Below are 18,959 nucleotides of genomic sequence, written 5' to 3' on the forward strand. Positions count from 1 at the left end.
AATAAAAGTCTCCATTTTATCTGGAATGCTGCACCATCCAATAAGGATGATTTTGGGAAAAGAGGGAGAGTATGATCACTTTCAATTAATTTGTTTCAAAGTTTTTTATTTATAAGCTCACATGTTCTTCAAGAGGCCTTCAAAGAAAGCAGATGATCTAAAAAATAAAATTAAGGCCTGTGGTGAAATTAAATGCCAACTAGAAATACGCTGCTCTGGAAAAATATCAAATGCCAAAAGGTAAAAAAACAAAGAAACAACTCCATTCAACATCCCTACCTGCCCTCTTAAACCACCTCACCAAAAATCCATGATTTTTGAGATACAAGTTGGGCTTTCAGAACTATCACATTAGCATATGTTCTCCCCATGAACCGTCTTTCACCATTATGCTGCTGAACTTTAAGACCCTTTTCAAGCTGGTAGAACAAGCAAAGTATGGACCCAATTTAACCCCTGTTGTTGTCCTCCCAAGCCTTCTCCCCCTGCCCCCAAGCAATGAGCTCACAAACAATCCCATGTCTCCTCCCTGGTTGACTTTCAACAGCCCAAGCTATCTCCAACCCAGCCACACCCCAGAAGGGCATCATTTCCTCATCACACTTTCCTTGCCCACGACCTCTTCATCACTCCCTTCTTTTGTCAGGAGACTGATCTAACTCCATCCACTCCTCCCTTCTACTTTTCAATGTTCAAGCCTTTCCCCAGCTCTGGCTGTACAGCCTACTGGATCTCTTCCCCAGCTCTCCTACTAGCCTGCAAAGCTCCCCATATGCAGTTTCTCTTGCTCTCAGCTATGACTGTAGTGATCTCTACATCATAATTCCCTCCATGCCTAGACTCACTCGTAAAAGGCTTTAGCTTTGGCAGTGCTTTTGTGTTTTCACCCTTAACCAACCTACCTCCCTATAATCTGGGCTCACTTTTCTCACAATAAGAGCCCCGTGGCACAGAGTGGAAAGCTGCAGTACTGCAGTCCAAGCTCTGCTCACAACCTGAGTTTGATCCTGGCGGAAGCCGGATTCAGGTAGCTGGCTCAAGGTTGACTCAGCCTTCCATCCTTCTGAGGTCGGTAAAATGATTATCCAGCTTCCTGGGGATAAAGTGTAGATGACTGGGGAAGGCAATGGCAAACCACCCCATAAATAGTCTGCCAAGAAAGCATCATGATGTGACATCACACCATGGGTCAGTTAATGACTTGGTGCTTGCACAGGGGACCACGTTTACTCTTACCTTTCCTCACAATACACTGGGAGGGCCTTATCAAGTTCCTTTGATGGCAGCAAATGGCTTTTTATCCTAACTGGAATCCATTTGTACCTTTTTCTAATTAACGCTCTACAATTCTTAATCTTCTTTTCAATAGTAGCAATGTATGGAAAGATGTAATTTCACAAATTAAATAGGCATAAATGTAGCTGTAGCAACATAGGCATAAAGGAACTGTAGCAACATCTTGTTGAAGCTGTAAAACAAATGTATGGCAATAATTGTAAGCAACTTACAATATTTTTTCTTTCCTTTTTCTCAGATTTTTTTTTGTATTTACCTTTTTGGTTTCTTTTTTGTTTGTTTGTTGAGGTTTGTTAATGTATGATGATAAGTAATTTATCAATTTCCTTTCATGACAGCAAGTGTCTATTTCCACTGGTTCTAATAGGGTATTTTGCTACTTATACAATGAATCATTTTATGGCTTGCACTGCATTTTAAATTGCCCTCTTTCTACCTTTTTATCTATCCTTTATAATTAACAAAATTGAACTTTAAATTTAGAATTGCCTCCATTTCATTTCCATGATATTTCCTCTAAACATGCACGTGTATATATACTCTAAATAGCCAAACTAGGGTGCAGGGCACACTTGTGAATGTGCATAGGTATCTGTATTCCATGGTAACAGCTCCATTACTCATTCTAAAACTATTTCTAGTATTAGTATAAACATTAAATTTAAAACATTATTACTGCTACAAATTGGGAATTTTTGAAGTAACATATTCTGTAGTTCTAACATGATCTTAGAGCAGAACTACGCAAATGTTTATAAAACATCCTATAAAATGTTATAAGAAAAAAAGCAATATAACAAATTAATCTACTTACTCCTCTTGTAAAATAAATTCAATGTTGTCAGGAGAAAACTGGCCAGTCACAGGATGCTTAAATGTTGTAGTCTGCTGGTTATGGCTGAAAAGAAAACAACACTGTAATTTAATAAGCAAGCATATTTCAGAAAAGAACTGTATTCTTTCATCAGTCCAGCTCCTGCTGGGGGATTGAAATAATTCATCTTCATTTCACAGATTTGTTGGATTTATGAGAGATTGTCTACCCTATTTAAATTCAAAGAAATAATTACATATACTTGTGATAGTTAACAAATCCAGCAATGCATGTTACTGTACTAACTCCCCAATACAGTGTTTTTTGGTTTTGAATAGGGATGCCAGGCTGTGCATGGCAACTGGCAAGAATGGAAGGGGCGGTACGTGGGGAACTGGAAGCGATGTGGTTTTACCATAGAGTTTGCAGTGATTGCTAGAGAGGACTGATGCCATTTCTGAGTTTTTCCCAGAAGTGATATCATGTCACTGGCCCAACAGTGATTTTTAAATTTATTTTTTTCTTGCTGCCAGCAAAAGGTTTCCCACCTCAACAGGAGACCTGACAACCCTAATACTGAAGAATACTCATTCTAGTATAGCAATTTATAGAATATATCTTTCCAATTGTCTATTTTAATTTGTATTAGTTTAGGGTTTTCTACTTAGTATAAACAAGGTTTTTTAAAAAGTATCATCTCTGTTTTTCAGTGATTAAGTCATTGTTTGCAATGGCACCAGTGTGAGCAGGACCTTAAAAAACATGTACCTTCCCATCTACATAAAATGCAAATATGCTTTAACTTCCACCTTTCCAAAAAGATTCATCAAGCCAGATTTGGGGAAACTGCAGCAAAGCAGAAGGAAACCTGTAAAGTGAATCACTGGGGACAGCATTGTGCAAATAGAAAAGGAAGGACAGAAGAGAGAAAGAGAGAAGATTGGTTCTGGATTGGATACAAATTCAATGCCTCCGTGCAGAAGCAATGTGCAGTTTACCCCAACGATGATTCTTTAAAGTGACATTGATGTACCTGTTTCTTTTAACCAGCTGCAATCCAGTTACATCTTACTGTTGTACTAGCAGTAACTCCAATTAGCCCCCAAAATAAAGTTTTTAAAGAAGAGATGATGTAGACAGGAATCAATGTCCATTCACCTCTTGCAGAAAATCAAGATAGCCCTCAAAGGAGTTCTGCATCTTACCTGTTGTGAACCACAATTCTATAAAAGGGAAATAGTTTGCTAGCAGTTTTTCTTGAAAAGTGGGTTTATACTGATCATTCTGCTTCATTCATCATTATTATGATTAATCTCAGTGATCTGCAGCACTGCTACTAAAGATACTTTTAGAATTAGGCTGTTACTATCTCCTATGTTTTATAAAAGGCACAAGAAGCTTAACCCTGACAATATGCCCTAGATTAATCATACGGAACAAGAATACACTAAACATTAGAGAGATCTACTTAGTTCATAGCTGGTTTGATGATCTATTAGCTAAGAAAATGGTATCTCTGAGTGTCTATGACTCAACAGCAATCACTATGTAAGAGGAACAATTATGCAAATTGGTTTGAAGATAGTTGAGTAGGGTAGTTCTGGGTTCATCAACATGGTGCCCATGGGTGTCATGGCACCTGCCAATCCTTTTAGAAAATGGCAGGGCCACCGATGGCAAGGCTTGCTATTGGCTGTCCTCATTCAAATAAAGGTTTTTTTCACAGCTACTGGAGCAGCTGCAGTCAATGGAAGATCAGCAGGATTGATGAGCACCTGGGCTCATCCTATGTGGTTCCATTCCCCCTTCAGGCCTGACTGACTGTTGCTATGTGCTTTTTTTGCAGGGAGCTTTTGTTCCAGTCATAGAGTTCAGGGATCCAGGCCACTGTACAAGGGGAAATAAGTGTTCAGATAAAGAAGCCTACTCCCTCCAGATTCACTGTGTCCAGCATATTTGCCATGCAAATATTTTGCAAAGCAGGGCAGGAGGTATGGCATTTGGTGCCACCTCCTGCAGGAGCCAGTATGACAATGCACTATCTCTAGCTGTATCTGAAATTTTCTCAAAACTTTCACTTTTCAGGCACAGTCCTACAGTTTTTACAGGAACCCAACTGGCCAGTGTTTTAGGATCTAAAGAGCATTTGCACCCCTGCAGGAGCAATATCAGTTATAGGATGGTCAGTAGTACTATATTAACGCTGGTAAAAATAATGCTGAAGAAATTATGTGGGGAGATGAAACCTGGCACACAAGAACAAGTAATTATTTGACATAATACACTGTGACTGTTATTCAAGTGAACACCCTTAAAACAAAGACAAATTATAAAATTCTATGAAAGTTTACACTGATTCATGGAAAAGTAAGAGTCCTGCTTTCTGCTTTGCTCAAAAGTGGGCTAAAAGCTGAACAGCTTCTTTCATATCTCAGCTTCCTCTATTCAAACAAGAGTCAAACCACAAGCAAGTCAGACAACTAATAGGCTAGTCAATACAAATAAGTTGATCCCACAGAGGCTCCAGCCTCCCTGTAGCCTTATACAGGGAATTTCCCCTACAAGTGATGCTATGTTCTTTTCCACAAGCTGAACCAGTTCTTCTATTCATGAGGAGTAGTGGGGCCCAGATCCTGCAATGCCTTAGTGGTCTCTCCTGCTATTTCCTCAGCAGGAGGGCGGTCTCGAACTGCCAAGCGTGCGCCCCTGTGCCTAGTCCAGGCCTCTGCTCTAGGCTCTTTTCTGCTTCTGGTATCCTTTGTGAGATTGTGGCAGCTCTGGTGGTAGGTATGCTGGGGCCTCCAAGCATGACGGGCCTGCTAGCTTAGGGGGTGGTGCCAGTACTGGCTGGCACCTGAAGGACTTGCCTCACAGGAGGGGTCTGCCAAGGAAGGACATGAAAGAGGTGGTCCTTCTCCTCTGATCAAGACTCATCTACCCATGCAACACCAGGGCAGTCCATGACATGGAGCCAACCACAAAATGGCTGTCACAGGAGGTAGAGCCAACCACAAAATGTCAGAGAGTAAGATTATATATCACTCTAACAGTAACTCAACATTTCTGACAGAAACTCTGTTTTAAGCTACCTTTTAAAATGAACATACTGTTTAAAAATGTTTTGAATACACCTACCTTCCCTTCAGTCACACAGTTAAGATCCTTGTGCTGTGGTAGCAGCTGTTGCTGAAGTAACTTTTTTTAAAAATCTGCACAGCCAATCAGATTTCCAATAACCAGTACTTGGGCAGTACTAGGCAAAGTGTCAACGGGCACTATGGCTCCCAAAGTGGAGAGTTAGTGTAGATAGAGTATCAGATGTAGGATTTGGGAGACACATTTTTGAATCCCCACTCTACCATGGAAGTTGGCTGGGTGACCTTGGACAAGTCATATACTCTCAGCCTAATCTATCTCACGTAATTGTTGAGAGGATAAAGTGGAAAAGTGGAAAACAACATAAACTACTTTGGTCCCCATTGGGTAAATATGAAGAGTATAAATGAAATAAATCTAGATGCTTCTTATTTATTCATTTAATTGGATTTATATCCTGCCCTCCCCGCAAGTGGGCTCGGGGTTGGTCACAACATCATAAAAACTACAATTTAAAACATAATAAATAATAGTTAAAATCATAAGAATAAAATTAACAGATCGCTTTAAAAAGTGGAGTGGATCAAAGCAAAACAAGCAAAGGACCAGCAGGATAGTTCATTAGCTCCTCTCATAGGCCTGGCGGAACATCTCAATTTTACATGCCCAGTGGAACTGTAATAAGTCCTGCAGTGTCCGGGTCTCAACTGGGAGAGCATTCTACCAGGCCAGAGCCAGAGCCGAAAAGGCTTTAGCCCTGGTTGAGGCCAAGCAAACATGCTTGGGGCCAGGGACCACCAGAAGATGTTGATCTGCAGAGCATAATGCAATCCAGGGAACATACAGGAAGTGACAGTCCCGAAGATATGCAGGTCCCAGTCCATTAAGGGCCTTAAAGGTTAACACCAACACCTTGAAGTTAACCTGGAATTCAACTGGGAGCCAGTGCAGCTGGTGCAGTACAGGTTAAATATGTGTCCTAAATGGGGTTCCCATGAGAACATGCGCCACTGCATTCTGGACCAGTTGCAATTTCCTGGTCAGTTTCAAGGGTAGCCCTGTGTAGAGTGAATTACAGTAGTCCAATCTGGAGGTAACTGTAACATGGATCACTGTCGATAGGTCTTTGGTGGAGAGGTATGGAGCAAGTTGCCTGACCTGCTGAAGATAGAAAAACGCAGTTCTGGCAACCAATGAGATCTGGGTCTCCATTGACAAGGAGGCATCCAGAATCACCTCCAGACTCCTCACCATAGACACAGGCATCAAAGGAGCCCAGTCTAAGGCTGGGAGCCAGATTCCCAAGCTCAATGACCCCCAAATCAGATACAAGACCTCTGTCTTCACAGGGTTCAATTTCAGCCGATTGCTTCATCCACACAGTCACAGCATCTAAAGCCATGGCCAACACATCCACAGCAGCATCCAGCCAGCTGTCCATCAACAGATACAACTGGCTGTCATCAACTGGTATGGCATCCCAGACCAAAACTTTGGGCTAACTGAGCAAGGGGGTGCATATATATATTAAGTAGCATTGGGGAGAGAATTGCCCCTTGAAGAATACCATGTACCAGTGGGTACGTTGGCAACATCTGCTCCCCAAGCGCCTCTGTCCCCAGCCATGGAGGAAAGAGACCAGCCATTGCAAGGCAGCCTCACATATCCCCACATTGGCTAGGCAGTGGGTCAGAATGTCATAATTGACCATGTAAAACGTTGCCGTCAGATCCAATAACACAAGCAGTGCCGAGCTGCCTCGATCCAGCCGCCAATGAAGATCATCTGTGAGGCCGACCAGCGCCATCTCCATCCCATGGCCAGGGTAGAAGCAAGACTGAAATGGATCCAGGACCGAGAAGTCATTCAGGAATACCTGCAGCTGTTCTACCACCGCCCACTAAATCACCTTACCCAGGAACAGGAGATTCAAAACCGGGCAGTAACTGGACAGATCGGTGGGGTCCAAAGATGGCTTCTTCAGAAGGGGCCTTACCACTACCTGTTTCAGTGCTCCAGGGAACACACAAGAGCTCATAGATGAATTAATGATCTCCGCCAATGGATCTGAAGTTTGCCACTGCTGGATTTAACCAGCCATGATGGACAAGGTTCCAAGGGGCAAGTGGTAGGCCTCACAGTAGCGAGGGTCCTGTCAACCTCATCCTGGGAGAGGCAGCTGAAGTGATCTAAAACCACACCTGAAGATTGCCAAGGGGCCTCCAGTTCACATACTGTATCAATCATGGCCAGCAAATCCTAGCTGAGGGACAAGGTTTTACCAGCAAAAAAAGTGCCCAAAGGCCTCACAGCTAAGTTCAGAATCAATAATTTGCCTTTCTCCCTGCAATAGACTAAAGATTGAAAATTGAGCTTGGCAGGAGCTTGCAGATGCAAGGGAAGCAGCATAAAACTCCTTGTTGGTCACTTTCACTGCCATCTCATAGGCTTTCATAAGTGTCCTATAAGATGTTCTTGCTCCTTCATCACGAGTACACCACCACACTTGCTCTAGCCATCTCAGCTTCCGTTTCATCCATCTTAGCTCATTAGTATACCATGGGGCTAGTCTGGTACGAGGGCACAGAGGGTGACGGGGAGCAACTTCGTTGATGGCTTCAGAGAGATGGGCATGCCAGTCCTCTAACAGCACATCCAGTGAGACGCCAGGGGGCACTGGATCCCACAGAGCATTCTGGAGCCCAAGCGATTCATACATCTCTGCGGGAGAGCATAAATCAGCTTGCCGCCTATGCAGGGGAGGGTTGGCGCACTCAAATGGGCCTTCAGAACAAAGTGGTCTGACCATGGCACCAATTACATCCAGATCCACATCCCAAAGATCAAATCTAGCGTGTGGCCTGCCTGATGCATGGGAGCTGCCACAAATTGGGACAATCCTAGTGCTGCCATTGAAGACCCTAGGTCCACAGTCTGTGAGGAGGCAGCAGCATCAACATGGACACTGAAGTCACCGAAAACTAATAGCTTGGGATACTCCAAGGCTCAGCCAACCACCCCCTCCAGCAGGCTCAACAGGGTAGCTGCTGATGCGCTAGGCAGCCAGTACACCAGAAAGATAGCCAAGCTCTCCACAGAACCCCATGCAAGGCCTACACAATCAGTGCCAGTGATCTTTGGTGCAGGGAGCAGCCTGAAGGAAAAAGACTCCTGAGTGAGTCTTGCCACCCCTCTCCCCAGCCACCAACCTGGGATTGAAGAAGGATTGAGAAACCTGGGGGAGATTCGCTCATTCAGGGCAACTGTTTCACCCTCTCCCACCCAAGTCTTGGTCACGCGTACCAGGTCCACCTTATTTGCTGGAAAATAGTCCTGCAGTGTATGGTTCTTATTATTAAGGGACCTGGCATTACACAACATCAGTGTCGAGGAGGGGCATGAAATCCTAGCCCCACTACTAACATATTTCGAGATGACACAAAGGTTGGAAGGGCACTGAGCTGACCTATATCTCCATGTCTTTCCCTTGTAACACCTAGTCCTACCACTTTACCTTCCTCGTCCCTGGGTTACTGGGATCCCCGACTCCACGCTGGTTCCTTACCAAAATCCACTCCACTCAGTCCCAGATGAAGCTGCCTTCCCAGTTAGCAGCAGTACAGGCAGCTTCAGCAGCAGTCCCTGGCAGCAGCTTCTTTCAGGCCAGAGCACTCAGGGGGCAGGGCTGAGTGGGTGGAGGACTGAGTTTTCCTCCCTGGTCAGCAGAACACAGGCAGCTTCAGCAGCAGTTGCCCTGGCTGTACCCTTTTCTCCCAAAACATCTGTTTGGGGGTCAGCTCCAGTGACCTGAGGTTAGTATTTCCCTCCTGGAGAGCCAAGTGGATCACTCCACAGCCATAAAGCAAGAGAACCCCACAACAAATGATGGCGTTCTTAAATATTACAGGGGCTCTTCACAAAAGCCCAAAGCCTCCTCCGAACTCTCTTCCAATACGTGATCCTTCATTACTGAATGTGTATCATCCATCCTAAAAGAGCTGTGCTAGCTTCTAGAGTATTTTCGAGTTCAATTCAAGGTGTTTATGACCTTTAAAGCACTTTATGGCCTAGGACTCACATATTTAAATTATTCCCATATGCCCTGGCTGTACCCTTTTCTCCCAAAACATCTGTTTGGGGGTAAGCTCCAGTGACCTGAGGTTAGTATTTCCCTCCTGGAGAGCCAAGTGGATCACTCCACAGCCATAAAGCAAGAGAACCCCACAACAAATGATGGTGTTCTTAAATATTACAGGGGCTCTTCACAAAAGCCCAAAGCCTCCTCCGAACTCTCTTCCAATACGTGATCCTTCATTACTGAATGTGTATCATCCATCCTAAAAGAGCTGTGCTAGCTTCTAGAGTATTTTCGAGTTCAATTCAAGGTGTTTATGACCTTTAATGCACTTTATGGCCTAGGACTCACATATTTAAATTATTCCCATATGTCTCCATGGCTGCCACAATCAATAATTTCTCCTGACTGAAAAGTCTTTCCCTGAAGTTTCTTCATGTAGATACACGAAATAGAATATATTAGTGAAGGAATTAAAAGGAATTTAAGAAATTAAAATGAATTGAAGAAATTCTAGGTTCTTGAGAATAAGAATCTAGAATTAGAAGTAAATGGAAAAGAAGGGAAGAAAAAATGAATAGGTGAGACAGTGCCTGTTCTAAACTGCACTCCCTGTTGAGGCAGGAAAAGAACTGAGAAGATTGGTGACTCCTACCAAAGAGACAGGAAGTGGGAAGTCTTTGTTCCTGCCTCCCTGACTGGAGGGTGAGAATCACTCACCAAGATGTCCTAATCCTCAGAGGGAGAATAGAATGAACATCAGTAGTGTACTACTTGCACACTAGATTCTTGCCAATCTTGGCTGCTGAAATCATGTAAAAACTTTGATGTCTATAACATATCAGTAACTAACTCAAAACACATTCTGAAAGTATCTGCCTATTAGTTTAAAAACCATCTGTAGACTAAATGATATGGCCAATTATCACCAATCTCAAATTTCCCTTTTAAGGCTAAGCGATTGAGAAAGCAGTAGCAAACCAACTTCAGGTCTTTTTGGATAACTCTTGTGCTTTGGACCCTTTGCAGTTTGGTTTCAGGCCAGGCTCTAAGTTGGAGAATGGTTTTGGTGGCTTTAGTAGATGACAACTGTCTGAATGTTGACAAAGTTTGTTGTTTCTCCTGGATCTATCTGCAGCCTTTGATAGAGTACAGCATGCCATCCTCCTGAGGTATTTGGAGGCAAAAGTGAATATAAGGGAATGTACCTTGGACTGGTTTAAATCGTTCCTCATGGAATGGACTCAAACAGTTGCTGCTGGAGACCAGCTAGCTTCAGTGTGGGAATTATTGTGTGGAGTCCCACAGGGTACAATCTTATCCCCCATTTTATTTATCCTCTGTGTAAAACTTTTAAGAGAAATAATAGCATCACAGAATCATAGGTTGGAAGGGATCTCCAGGGTCCTCTAGTCCAACCCCCTGCACAATGCAAGAAATTTACAAATACCCCTCCCCCCACACACACATCCAGTGAACCCCTGCTCCATGTCCAGAAGATGTCAAAACAGCATAAGGATCCCTTGCTGAACTGGCCTGGGGAAAATTGCTACCTGACTCCAAGGTGGTGATTGGCATAACCCTGAGCATGTAAGAAGGGACCATGAGAACTAAGCACTGATATAACCCTTCCTGCCCTCCCTCTCATGATCTACCCAGGTTCACAGAATCAGCATTGCTGTCAGATGGCCATCTAGCCTCTGCTTAAAAACCTCCAAAGAAGGAGAGCCCACTACCTCCTGAGGAAGCCTGTTCCACTGAGGGAAATCATTCATAGCTATAGAATTTTATGTCATGCCCTCTATAGTTCTCCCCTCAAAGTCAACTCGGAGACTTCAGCTGGTGCAGAATGCCACAGATCGGTTATTATTAGGAGCTAGACAGAGCGTACATATTCCTCCCATTTTGCAATCATCCAATTGGATGCCAATCAGTTACCATGCTCAATTCAAGATTTTAGCTATCATATACATATCAAATCTATGGGACCACTTCTCTCCCTATGCTCTGCCACGATAGCTTCACTCATCTGGACAGAGCTTTCTGCTAGTACCAATTGGCAAAAATCAACAGGCTGCCCATACATGTGCATTCTTTGTTGTGGCCCCCATCTAAAGGAATAGCCTGCCTGAAGAGGTCAGGAAAATGCCCACTCTCCTAGCTTTCTGCAAACTATGCAAAACTTAATTATCCATGGAGGCCTTTTTTACACAAGTAAGAGGGCTGTGCTGTAAAGGGACATTAGTAAAGAGACAGGACCACAGGCTATAAAACTTTGTACTGTGTGATGCTGCAAGTATGCTTCTACTGAGTAGTTTCCCTGTTGTTTAATATTTCATGTTAAATTACTTATATTTTGTTTCACCACTGTTTCAGTTCTGTATTGGATTTCTGCTTTCTACAACCCATACCCTATCATATCATTCACTGAATGTCCTAGCCATTGATCTTATTGACTTCCACCATGTAATCTGCCTTGAGTCTCAGTGAAACATGTGGACTATAAATACTATAAATGAATAAAGAAATAAAAACATTACATTATATAATCCTTAGATATGAAGAAATAAATTGGCCTGTCATGTGTTTAACTAGCGGGCACATGTGGAAAATGTGAAGAGACACAAAATAGATCTCTTTTATGTACTGGTCATCTGGATAATTTTCAGATATTGAGTAACACCCAACGTGTTACTCAAGGGTAACTTAATACCCTTCTCAGTGAAGTCCTAAGAACACATTCCTAGCAGTAAGCCCCGCTGAAGAAACTTAAGTGGATATCTGAGTAGACCTGCTTAGGATCGCAATCTGTAGTCCACTGAAGTCAATGGACTTAGAAGGTTGTAACTCCGTTTAAGATTGCACCATAAAATAGTTTATCTTTACTCTCTGATGGGATGAAATGGAAAGATTAGAATGCAGTTAACATAAGTCCACATCCAGTTCCCTCTCAGTTCACATCCAAAGCCTTGATCAACCCAGATTATGCTACACAACTTAGTATTTACAAGAAGTTTAACTTGTAAAAATTACTTGTCTAAATTGGTTTCATATGAAAATGCTGGAATTTACAACATGAGAGTGAAGGCTAGATTTTAAACTCTGTCTTCGACTGCGTGTTCTACAATTTCCATACACATGTGATTTCAGACAAGTGTATCATGAAACAGAGATGATATAGCATTTACTTGATCCTCTCACACATAAAACACCACTCACTGAAGGCTTAAACTAGAAGTAGGAAGAGTTAACAAAGTCAATGAATGCAGGTAGTTAATGGTATTGTTGTACCTACAAGCAAAAACAAATATAGTATGGTAGATATGGACTGTAGGTGATACGTGCAGATATATCTTTCATGAAAGTTCCTGTTGAGGTGATAATGGAGAAGAAATCCAAACTGATACTTCCAAATTGGTGCCAATTACTTCAATGGGATTGCAGAAGAAGCAATTGTACGCCTTTAGTGAAATTCTTCATGTGTATAGTGAAGCAATTTTCTAGGAAGACAAATAAGACTTCAAAAATACACTGAACTATATGGCATCCTTTAACAAGTGCCTGTATATGACACAAGGGCAAAACAAGCTAGTTACCCCACTATTCTCCCTTAAGCACTAATTACAAGTATTGATATGTCATTCTAATCAAAACTACTAGAATACTTGCCAAGAAACTTGACTAAGTAATCTCTATACTCGATTTCACACTGCCTCCATAGGACACTCACTGCAGATGAGAATGCAGGTTACCTGCCCACATTGCTCCCATCACCACCATCCAACAAAATCTGCAGAGTTTATACACTAAGATATACTTTTATTAGCATGCTATATTCTTACCATACTGTTTACATTGAGTTGAACTCAAAGGTGCACTGGCATTTCTACCAGTAGAATATTACTGTTGGCTGGATCAGTTTTTGGAATTCTCCCCTCCCACTGCAGAACTCCACATTGCTCCTCCATACTGTTTTTAAGGATCCCCTGGAGCAGAATTTCATGGGGCTCTCTGGGTTGAAGAAGGAAAATTCCTGTTCTTCAAGCCTTGCTTTGCTCACATTTTAAACTGAACCCACAGTGCCTTTTAAAAGTGATCAAAGTATATCATGTATATTATTGGTGGAATCCTCAGAAATATGTAGAGGTCAGTGAATTTCATTACCCCTCCCCATGTATTACAGATAGAAAAAAGGTGGCTGTGAGACAGGCTTGCCAAAGGTGCCAAACAACGAGCTTATGGCAGACTGAGATTAGAACCAGGGACCGATAGCTCATATTTAATGTTTTTAATCATTATACTGTCTAAATAATGCTATGCAAATATGAAGAATCCTTCATTGTTTGACTTTTTTTTACAGAACACTATTTTAAAATGTAGTTTAAATGCAGATCTTCCCCATCCTCTACTTTAGGAATGAGAGGAATAAGGAGACACATACAGAAAAATTGCCAAGCATAATTAATAAAGACCCAAGTTAAACAGATCAACTTTACCATTCTGACTTTGTAGGGCAGTAAAAAAAAACCCAAAATACATCAAAGTAATAGTGGATTTGGGATTTTGCAGAATAGTGTTTAAACCCTACACAGTGTACCAACTGGCACATGAGCAGAAAGCTAAACCACAAATGATATTTACTATGGCTCCATCATGAAACTTAACAGAAGCTAGCACAAGTGCAAACGCCTTAAGTCCTATTGTTGGGTACACTGTCAGTGTTTGGACACATCAATTATTAACTTGTTCTCCTACTCTCTTCCTCAAACACATTTCAAACACATGAGTAATTGTACAGAAACTCTGACTTAGCTCTAGTTTTTTTTTCACTTCTTTTGCCATTCTAAGACTAGGAAAGAAGCAGTGGCTTCACATTTAGACATAGTAAACAAAGACTGCATTCCTTTAGAAAGGTGTGCCGGAAACCCAAGACCATTTAGCTAGTGAAAGGTAAAACTAAAAATTGTTTAACTCCTATTTGTTCTGTATTACAATTCAGTCATCAGCACATGAAAAAGACATTTAATAGAAATCTTTTAATCATCAGCCTTTGTCCTAATACACCTGAAAAAGTTACGTGAGAAACTATTTTTAAGAGAATACTGAATACAGAAGAAAACACAAAAAAGGAAGAATCATTCTTCATACCATTTCCCAACATACATAAATGTTCAGGACACCTCTTGCCCTATAGCAAATCAAGTTAATCATCACACAACTAACTGATTCAAGTCCCCTATGAATAAACTGGGTACTGGGAGGGTTAAAAAAAACACGGTTAACAGTGTAACAGATACATCTTTGCTACAGCATGATGAAACGACCACCCTCAGTGTTGCAATGCAACATACAGATAAAAGCTTCGCTTCTGAACAATCTCATGTTTACAACACCTGGGATCTTCAAAAGCCTGCACACTATAAGTCACCTGAATGTTTAAAGAGAAAGACTGATAAAAAATGAGGGATTAGCATAGAAAAACATATCAAGATGTTATTGTTGCAAGTGCCTTTGTTCTCCAATTCAAAGTGTTTTCATGCAAGTGTTCATATTGCCACTAGCAAAGCATGAACCACAAAGCAGTTTTACAAGATTGAATACATCTGCACATCAAAAAACCTAAACATGTACATACCTGCATGTCACCTGGAAGAATGGATGTTCCAGCAGAGAAAAAGAGTTTGAATATACAGGCTTACTCCCCATTGCTTTCATGTACTGGAACTACGTACATCTCTCGCATTCCATACATTCAAGCTGAGGTATTAAAAACACATTCATCCAGCCATCGGTAGAGCATTATTCAGAGCAGCCAAAGAAAAAACCCAAGTGCACTATGAGCAGGTCTTGAAATTCTGACTGCATATCTAATTGCTTCTTCCTCAACAGCAAAATTTTCCACAACCAACACCCTTCATAAATACCACAAAATTACAAATATATAATTTTCAAAACAAGAGACAGGTTTTTTATCCAACTGAATGTAAAATCTTGTATTGTATCCTTCTAACAAAAACAAGGCATGTAATGCTGTAGAGGGAGAACAAGAGAAAGAAAAAGAGCGACAGACCTGGTATCTTAAACAGCAGCCTGGTTTGGCAGTCAGCCAGCAACCAGCAGAACTTATTGCCAATGCTGCAAATCCCTCCTATCAGCTAATGAAGATCAAGACTGCAGGTGAAACATGATTTTTATCTCCATGTCTAGGATTCCCTTGCAAATACTAGAATATATGACCTTGAATTCCCTTTTCAGAGTTCTAAAAAAAATTAAACCAAACAACATTGTTTGTGTTACTTTATCAACCATATCTAATATTGCTGCACATCATACCAATACCAGAATTCAAAGTGCACGTGTGTCCTAGGTGAAGCTTTAAGACACATGAATTATTTTTCTATTAGTACACTGTTGTTAAAAAAAAACCTCTATTAGTCAGTTTATGTAAAATCACACTGAAACCATTTAAGTATAAAATAAGGGTCAAATAAAACATCTACTGTTTATGAAATATGTCTTTAAAAAGGAAAATAAAATCTACACTGAACTAGAAAAAAACAAAGAATGATCAAGACCTTATTCCCCAATCTCAATTTCTTTTGCATCATCTACTGTCATAACTTCAGCAACCAATAAATGCAACTTAGAAAGACATGGTCCAAACAAAACTGTAACGTAGATTAGCAGAGTTCTAAATACAGAAAAATGATTGAACCATCATAATGCTAAGTTTATACTATAATTTAAATAACCTAAAAAACATAGCAGCCAATAAATAACTAGGAGCCTGCCCAGAATTTGAAAAGAATGATGAATTAAATGTTTTAAGGAAGAATATGTTCCTTAAAATGACTTAACAAGATAATCTCTACTCAGTATAGCCAAGTTGGTCTATGGAAAAGCTGACAGGTGTTTGAAAGTAAAGTGTATCATCAGTTTAAGGCACAGTGGCTGCTGCTAGGGTTACCAACCTCAAGATAGCAATAGAGTTCTCTTGGAATTACAACAGATATCCATACTACAGAGATCAGTTCCCCTGGAGGAAATGACAGTGTGTGGACTCTGTGGTATATAATAGAGTTCAGGGAAAATGGAAGTGTAGAGTGGGTACACAGGGTGGACGCTCTAGGACTTCTATGGTATCCCAAACAGACACTATGGTAAAACCTAAAGATTAGGAGAAAGTGGTTATCATCTGTAAAAGCACTGAAAGCAAGAGATCATTAAAAGAGATGGGACTGCTAATGTTTAGTATCCCCCAATGGGTTTTCAGAGTGGATGTTTCTTGTTAACACTGAGAAAAACTGGAAGAGGATTATGAAAGGGGTTTTTTTTAGGTTGAGTGGAATATGACTAAATAGCAGTACATTATACCAGTACAAATATTTAGGAACAAAGGATTAATATGACATACTGAATAGTAGGGTTACCAGCTCCCCTTACCTTCAAAGTAGGGGACTGGGTGCTGATATGTGGGCAGGGGACCCTGATTCAGGGCCATCATGCACGCCTTGCACATGTATGCACTTTAGAGGACCTGATGACACACTTCCAGTTGAAAAATAGAAGCTACAGAGTCCAAATCATAGCTCTGGTGGCTCCTGGCCTGCCTCCCCCCTCCTCCTTTCCACTGGCCAGGTAAGCAAAGCCAGGGGATGAAAGATGAGAGCAGGGACTGGTATCCCTACCAAATACATGCATACGGAAGCCTACAACGTGAAGATAAGAGGGGAAAGCAGGGAAGGGATATGAGTTGGGGAATTTAAATGTAATATTGGCATTTTTGTGCAGTGAAGCAGCCTTAAAGGAAGGAGTTGGAGGAGCTGACATTTGACTCGGGACATGGAATCACACAAGATATTACATCCTTATTGAGTTCACTCCCCAAACTCTACCCATCCCAGATACCGCCTACCCAAACTCAAGGAATTTCCCATGTCAGAGTCAGCAATCCTAGATGCTATGCACAGTCGACTGCAGAACAACATATATGTAAATGCGGCAAACAGTTGTGCTATGAAGACGGAAATATTGACCTCACCTAGAGTATTGTATTCAGTCTTGGGCACCACAATTTCAGAAGGATATAGACAAGCTGGAATGTGTCCAGAGAAGAGCAACAAAGATGGTGAGGGGTCTGGAGACCAAGTCCTATGAGGAAAGGCTGAAGGAGCTTGGTAAGTTTAGCCTGGAAAGGAGACAACTGAGAGGTGATATGATAACCATCTTCAAGTATTTGAAGGGTTGTCATATAGAGGATGGTGAAAGCTGTTTTCTGTTACCCCAGAAGGTCGGACCAGAACCAACAGCTTGAAATTAAATCAAAAGAGCTTTCGGCTAAACATTAGGAAGAATTTCCTGACAGTTAGAGCGGTCCCTCAGTGGAACAGCTTCCTCAGGAGGTGGAGGGTTCTCCTTCTTTGGAGATTTTTAAGCAGAGGCTAGATGCCAGTCTTACAGTAATGCTGATTCTGTGAATCTAGGCAGATCATGAGAGGGAGGGCAGAAAGGGTTACATCAGTGCTTAGTTCTAGTGGCCCCTTCTTGCATGCCCAGGGTAAGGCCGATTGCCATCTTGGGGTCAGGTAGCAATTTTCCCCAGACCAAATGGGTTAGAGATCCTGTCGGTAATTTGCCATCTTCTCAGCATGGAGTAAGGGCATGTGGGGGGGGGGATTTGTGAATTTCCTGCATTTTGCAGGAGATTGGACTAGATGATCCTAGAGGTCCCTTCCAACCCTATGATTCTATAAATCTATGAAATATGGTTCACCCCCAAAAGGGCTTGGTATAAGATGAACAGTAAAGAATATGTTATTTTTCCTTAAATTTTGCTGTAGTCACTGTTCTGCCAGGGCATTTAAAATTCCAAGTATATTTTCTCAAGGAATTGTAAACTTCTGACAATAGTTCGCAACAGTAGGGGGATTTATAATACCTCTGTAATAGATACGGAGACTATGGGTTAAACTAGACATGCAGATTTTTAACGAGTTAGGTCCAGGTTGCCCAGACCCAAATCGGGTTCTTTGCAGCCACACAGCAGCTGTGAGGAATGGCTGTGAAAAAATAAAGGAGTGCACAAACAGCCTCAGAATGCCATAGCACAGGCAGGAGAGTATTTCTCTACTTTTATTGCTCCACGTGCACAGAATACTCCCAACCCACTATTTTGGAAAATGTCTTGAAGGAGGGGCAGAAGCCATTCCTCCCCTCATAGGGGCATTCTGAGGTCGTTTGGGCACCTTTATTTTTTAACAGCCATTCCCCATAACTGCAGTGTGGCTGTGGCGAGCCCATGTTGGATCTGGAGAACCTGGACCCAATTCTCTAAAAACATGCATGTCTAGTTTGACCCTATGACAAAGAGAAAAGGGAAGTACATGGTGTTGGACAACTGAGGCAACAGTTATAATTTGGAGTCTCCTCGCCATATCAAAAATCTTTTCATTTCCAGGTCATCAGAAGCAACTTAAAAACTGTCAGTGTTGAGCAAAAATCTGGCATTGTGTAACTGGCAACCCCCCCCCCCAAAGCATTACACACACTAATCAAAGAGATATCAAAATTTTAATGATAGCTTACACCTCTTTTAGCCTAAGGCTCTGATCTAGAACATCCTTCTTTAAAAAATAATCCACATAAACTAAGATGAGAAAAAGCAAGTTTCAAGAAAAA

The 18,959-nt window shown here is 41.6% G+C and overlaps 1 protein-coding gene across 1 annotated transcript in view; it reads right to left on the bottom strand.

The window, feature by feature from the left end:
- PLEKHA7 (pleckstrin homology domain containing A7) overlaps window positions 1-18,959 on the bottom strand; it is a 302,716-nt gene that overhangs the window by 153,632 nt on the left and 130,125 nt on the right. The window contains exon 4 of the mRNA XM_054970740.1: window positions 2,111-2,194. Within this exon, the coding sequence (XP_054826715.1) occupies window positions 2,111-2,194 (84 nt within the window). The remainder of the gene's footprint in view (window positions 1-2,110; window positions 2,195-18,959) is intronic.

Source organism: Eublepharis macularius, chromosome 2, assembly GCF_028583425.1.
Source record: "Eublepharis macularius isolate TG4126 chromosome 2, MPM_Emac_v1.0, whole genome shotgun sequence".
Classification (NCBI taxonomy): domain Eukaryota; kingdom Metazoa; phylum Chordata; class Lepidosauria; order Squamata; family Eublepharidae; genus Eublepharis; species Eublepharis macularius.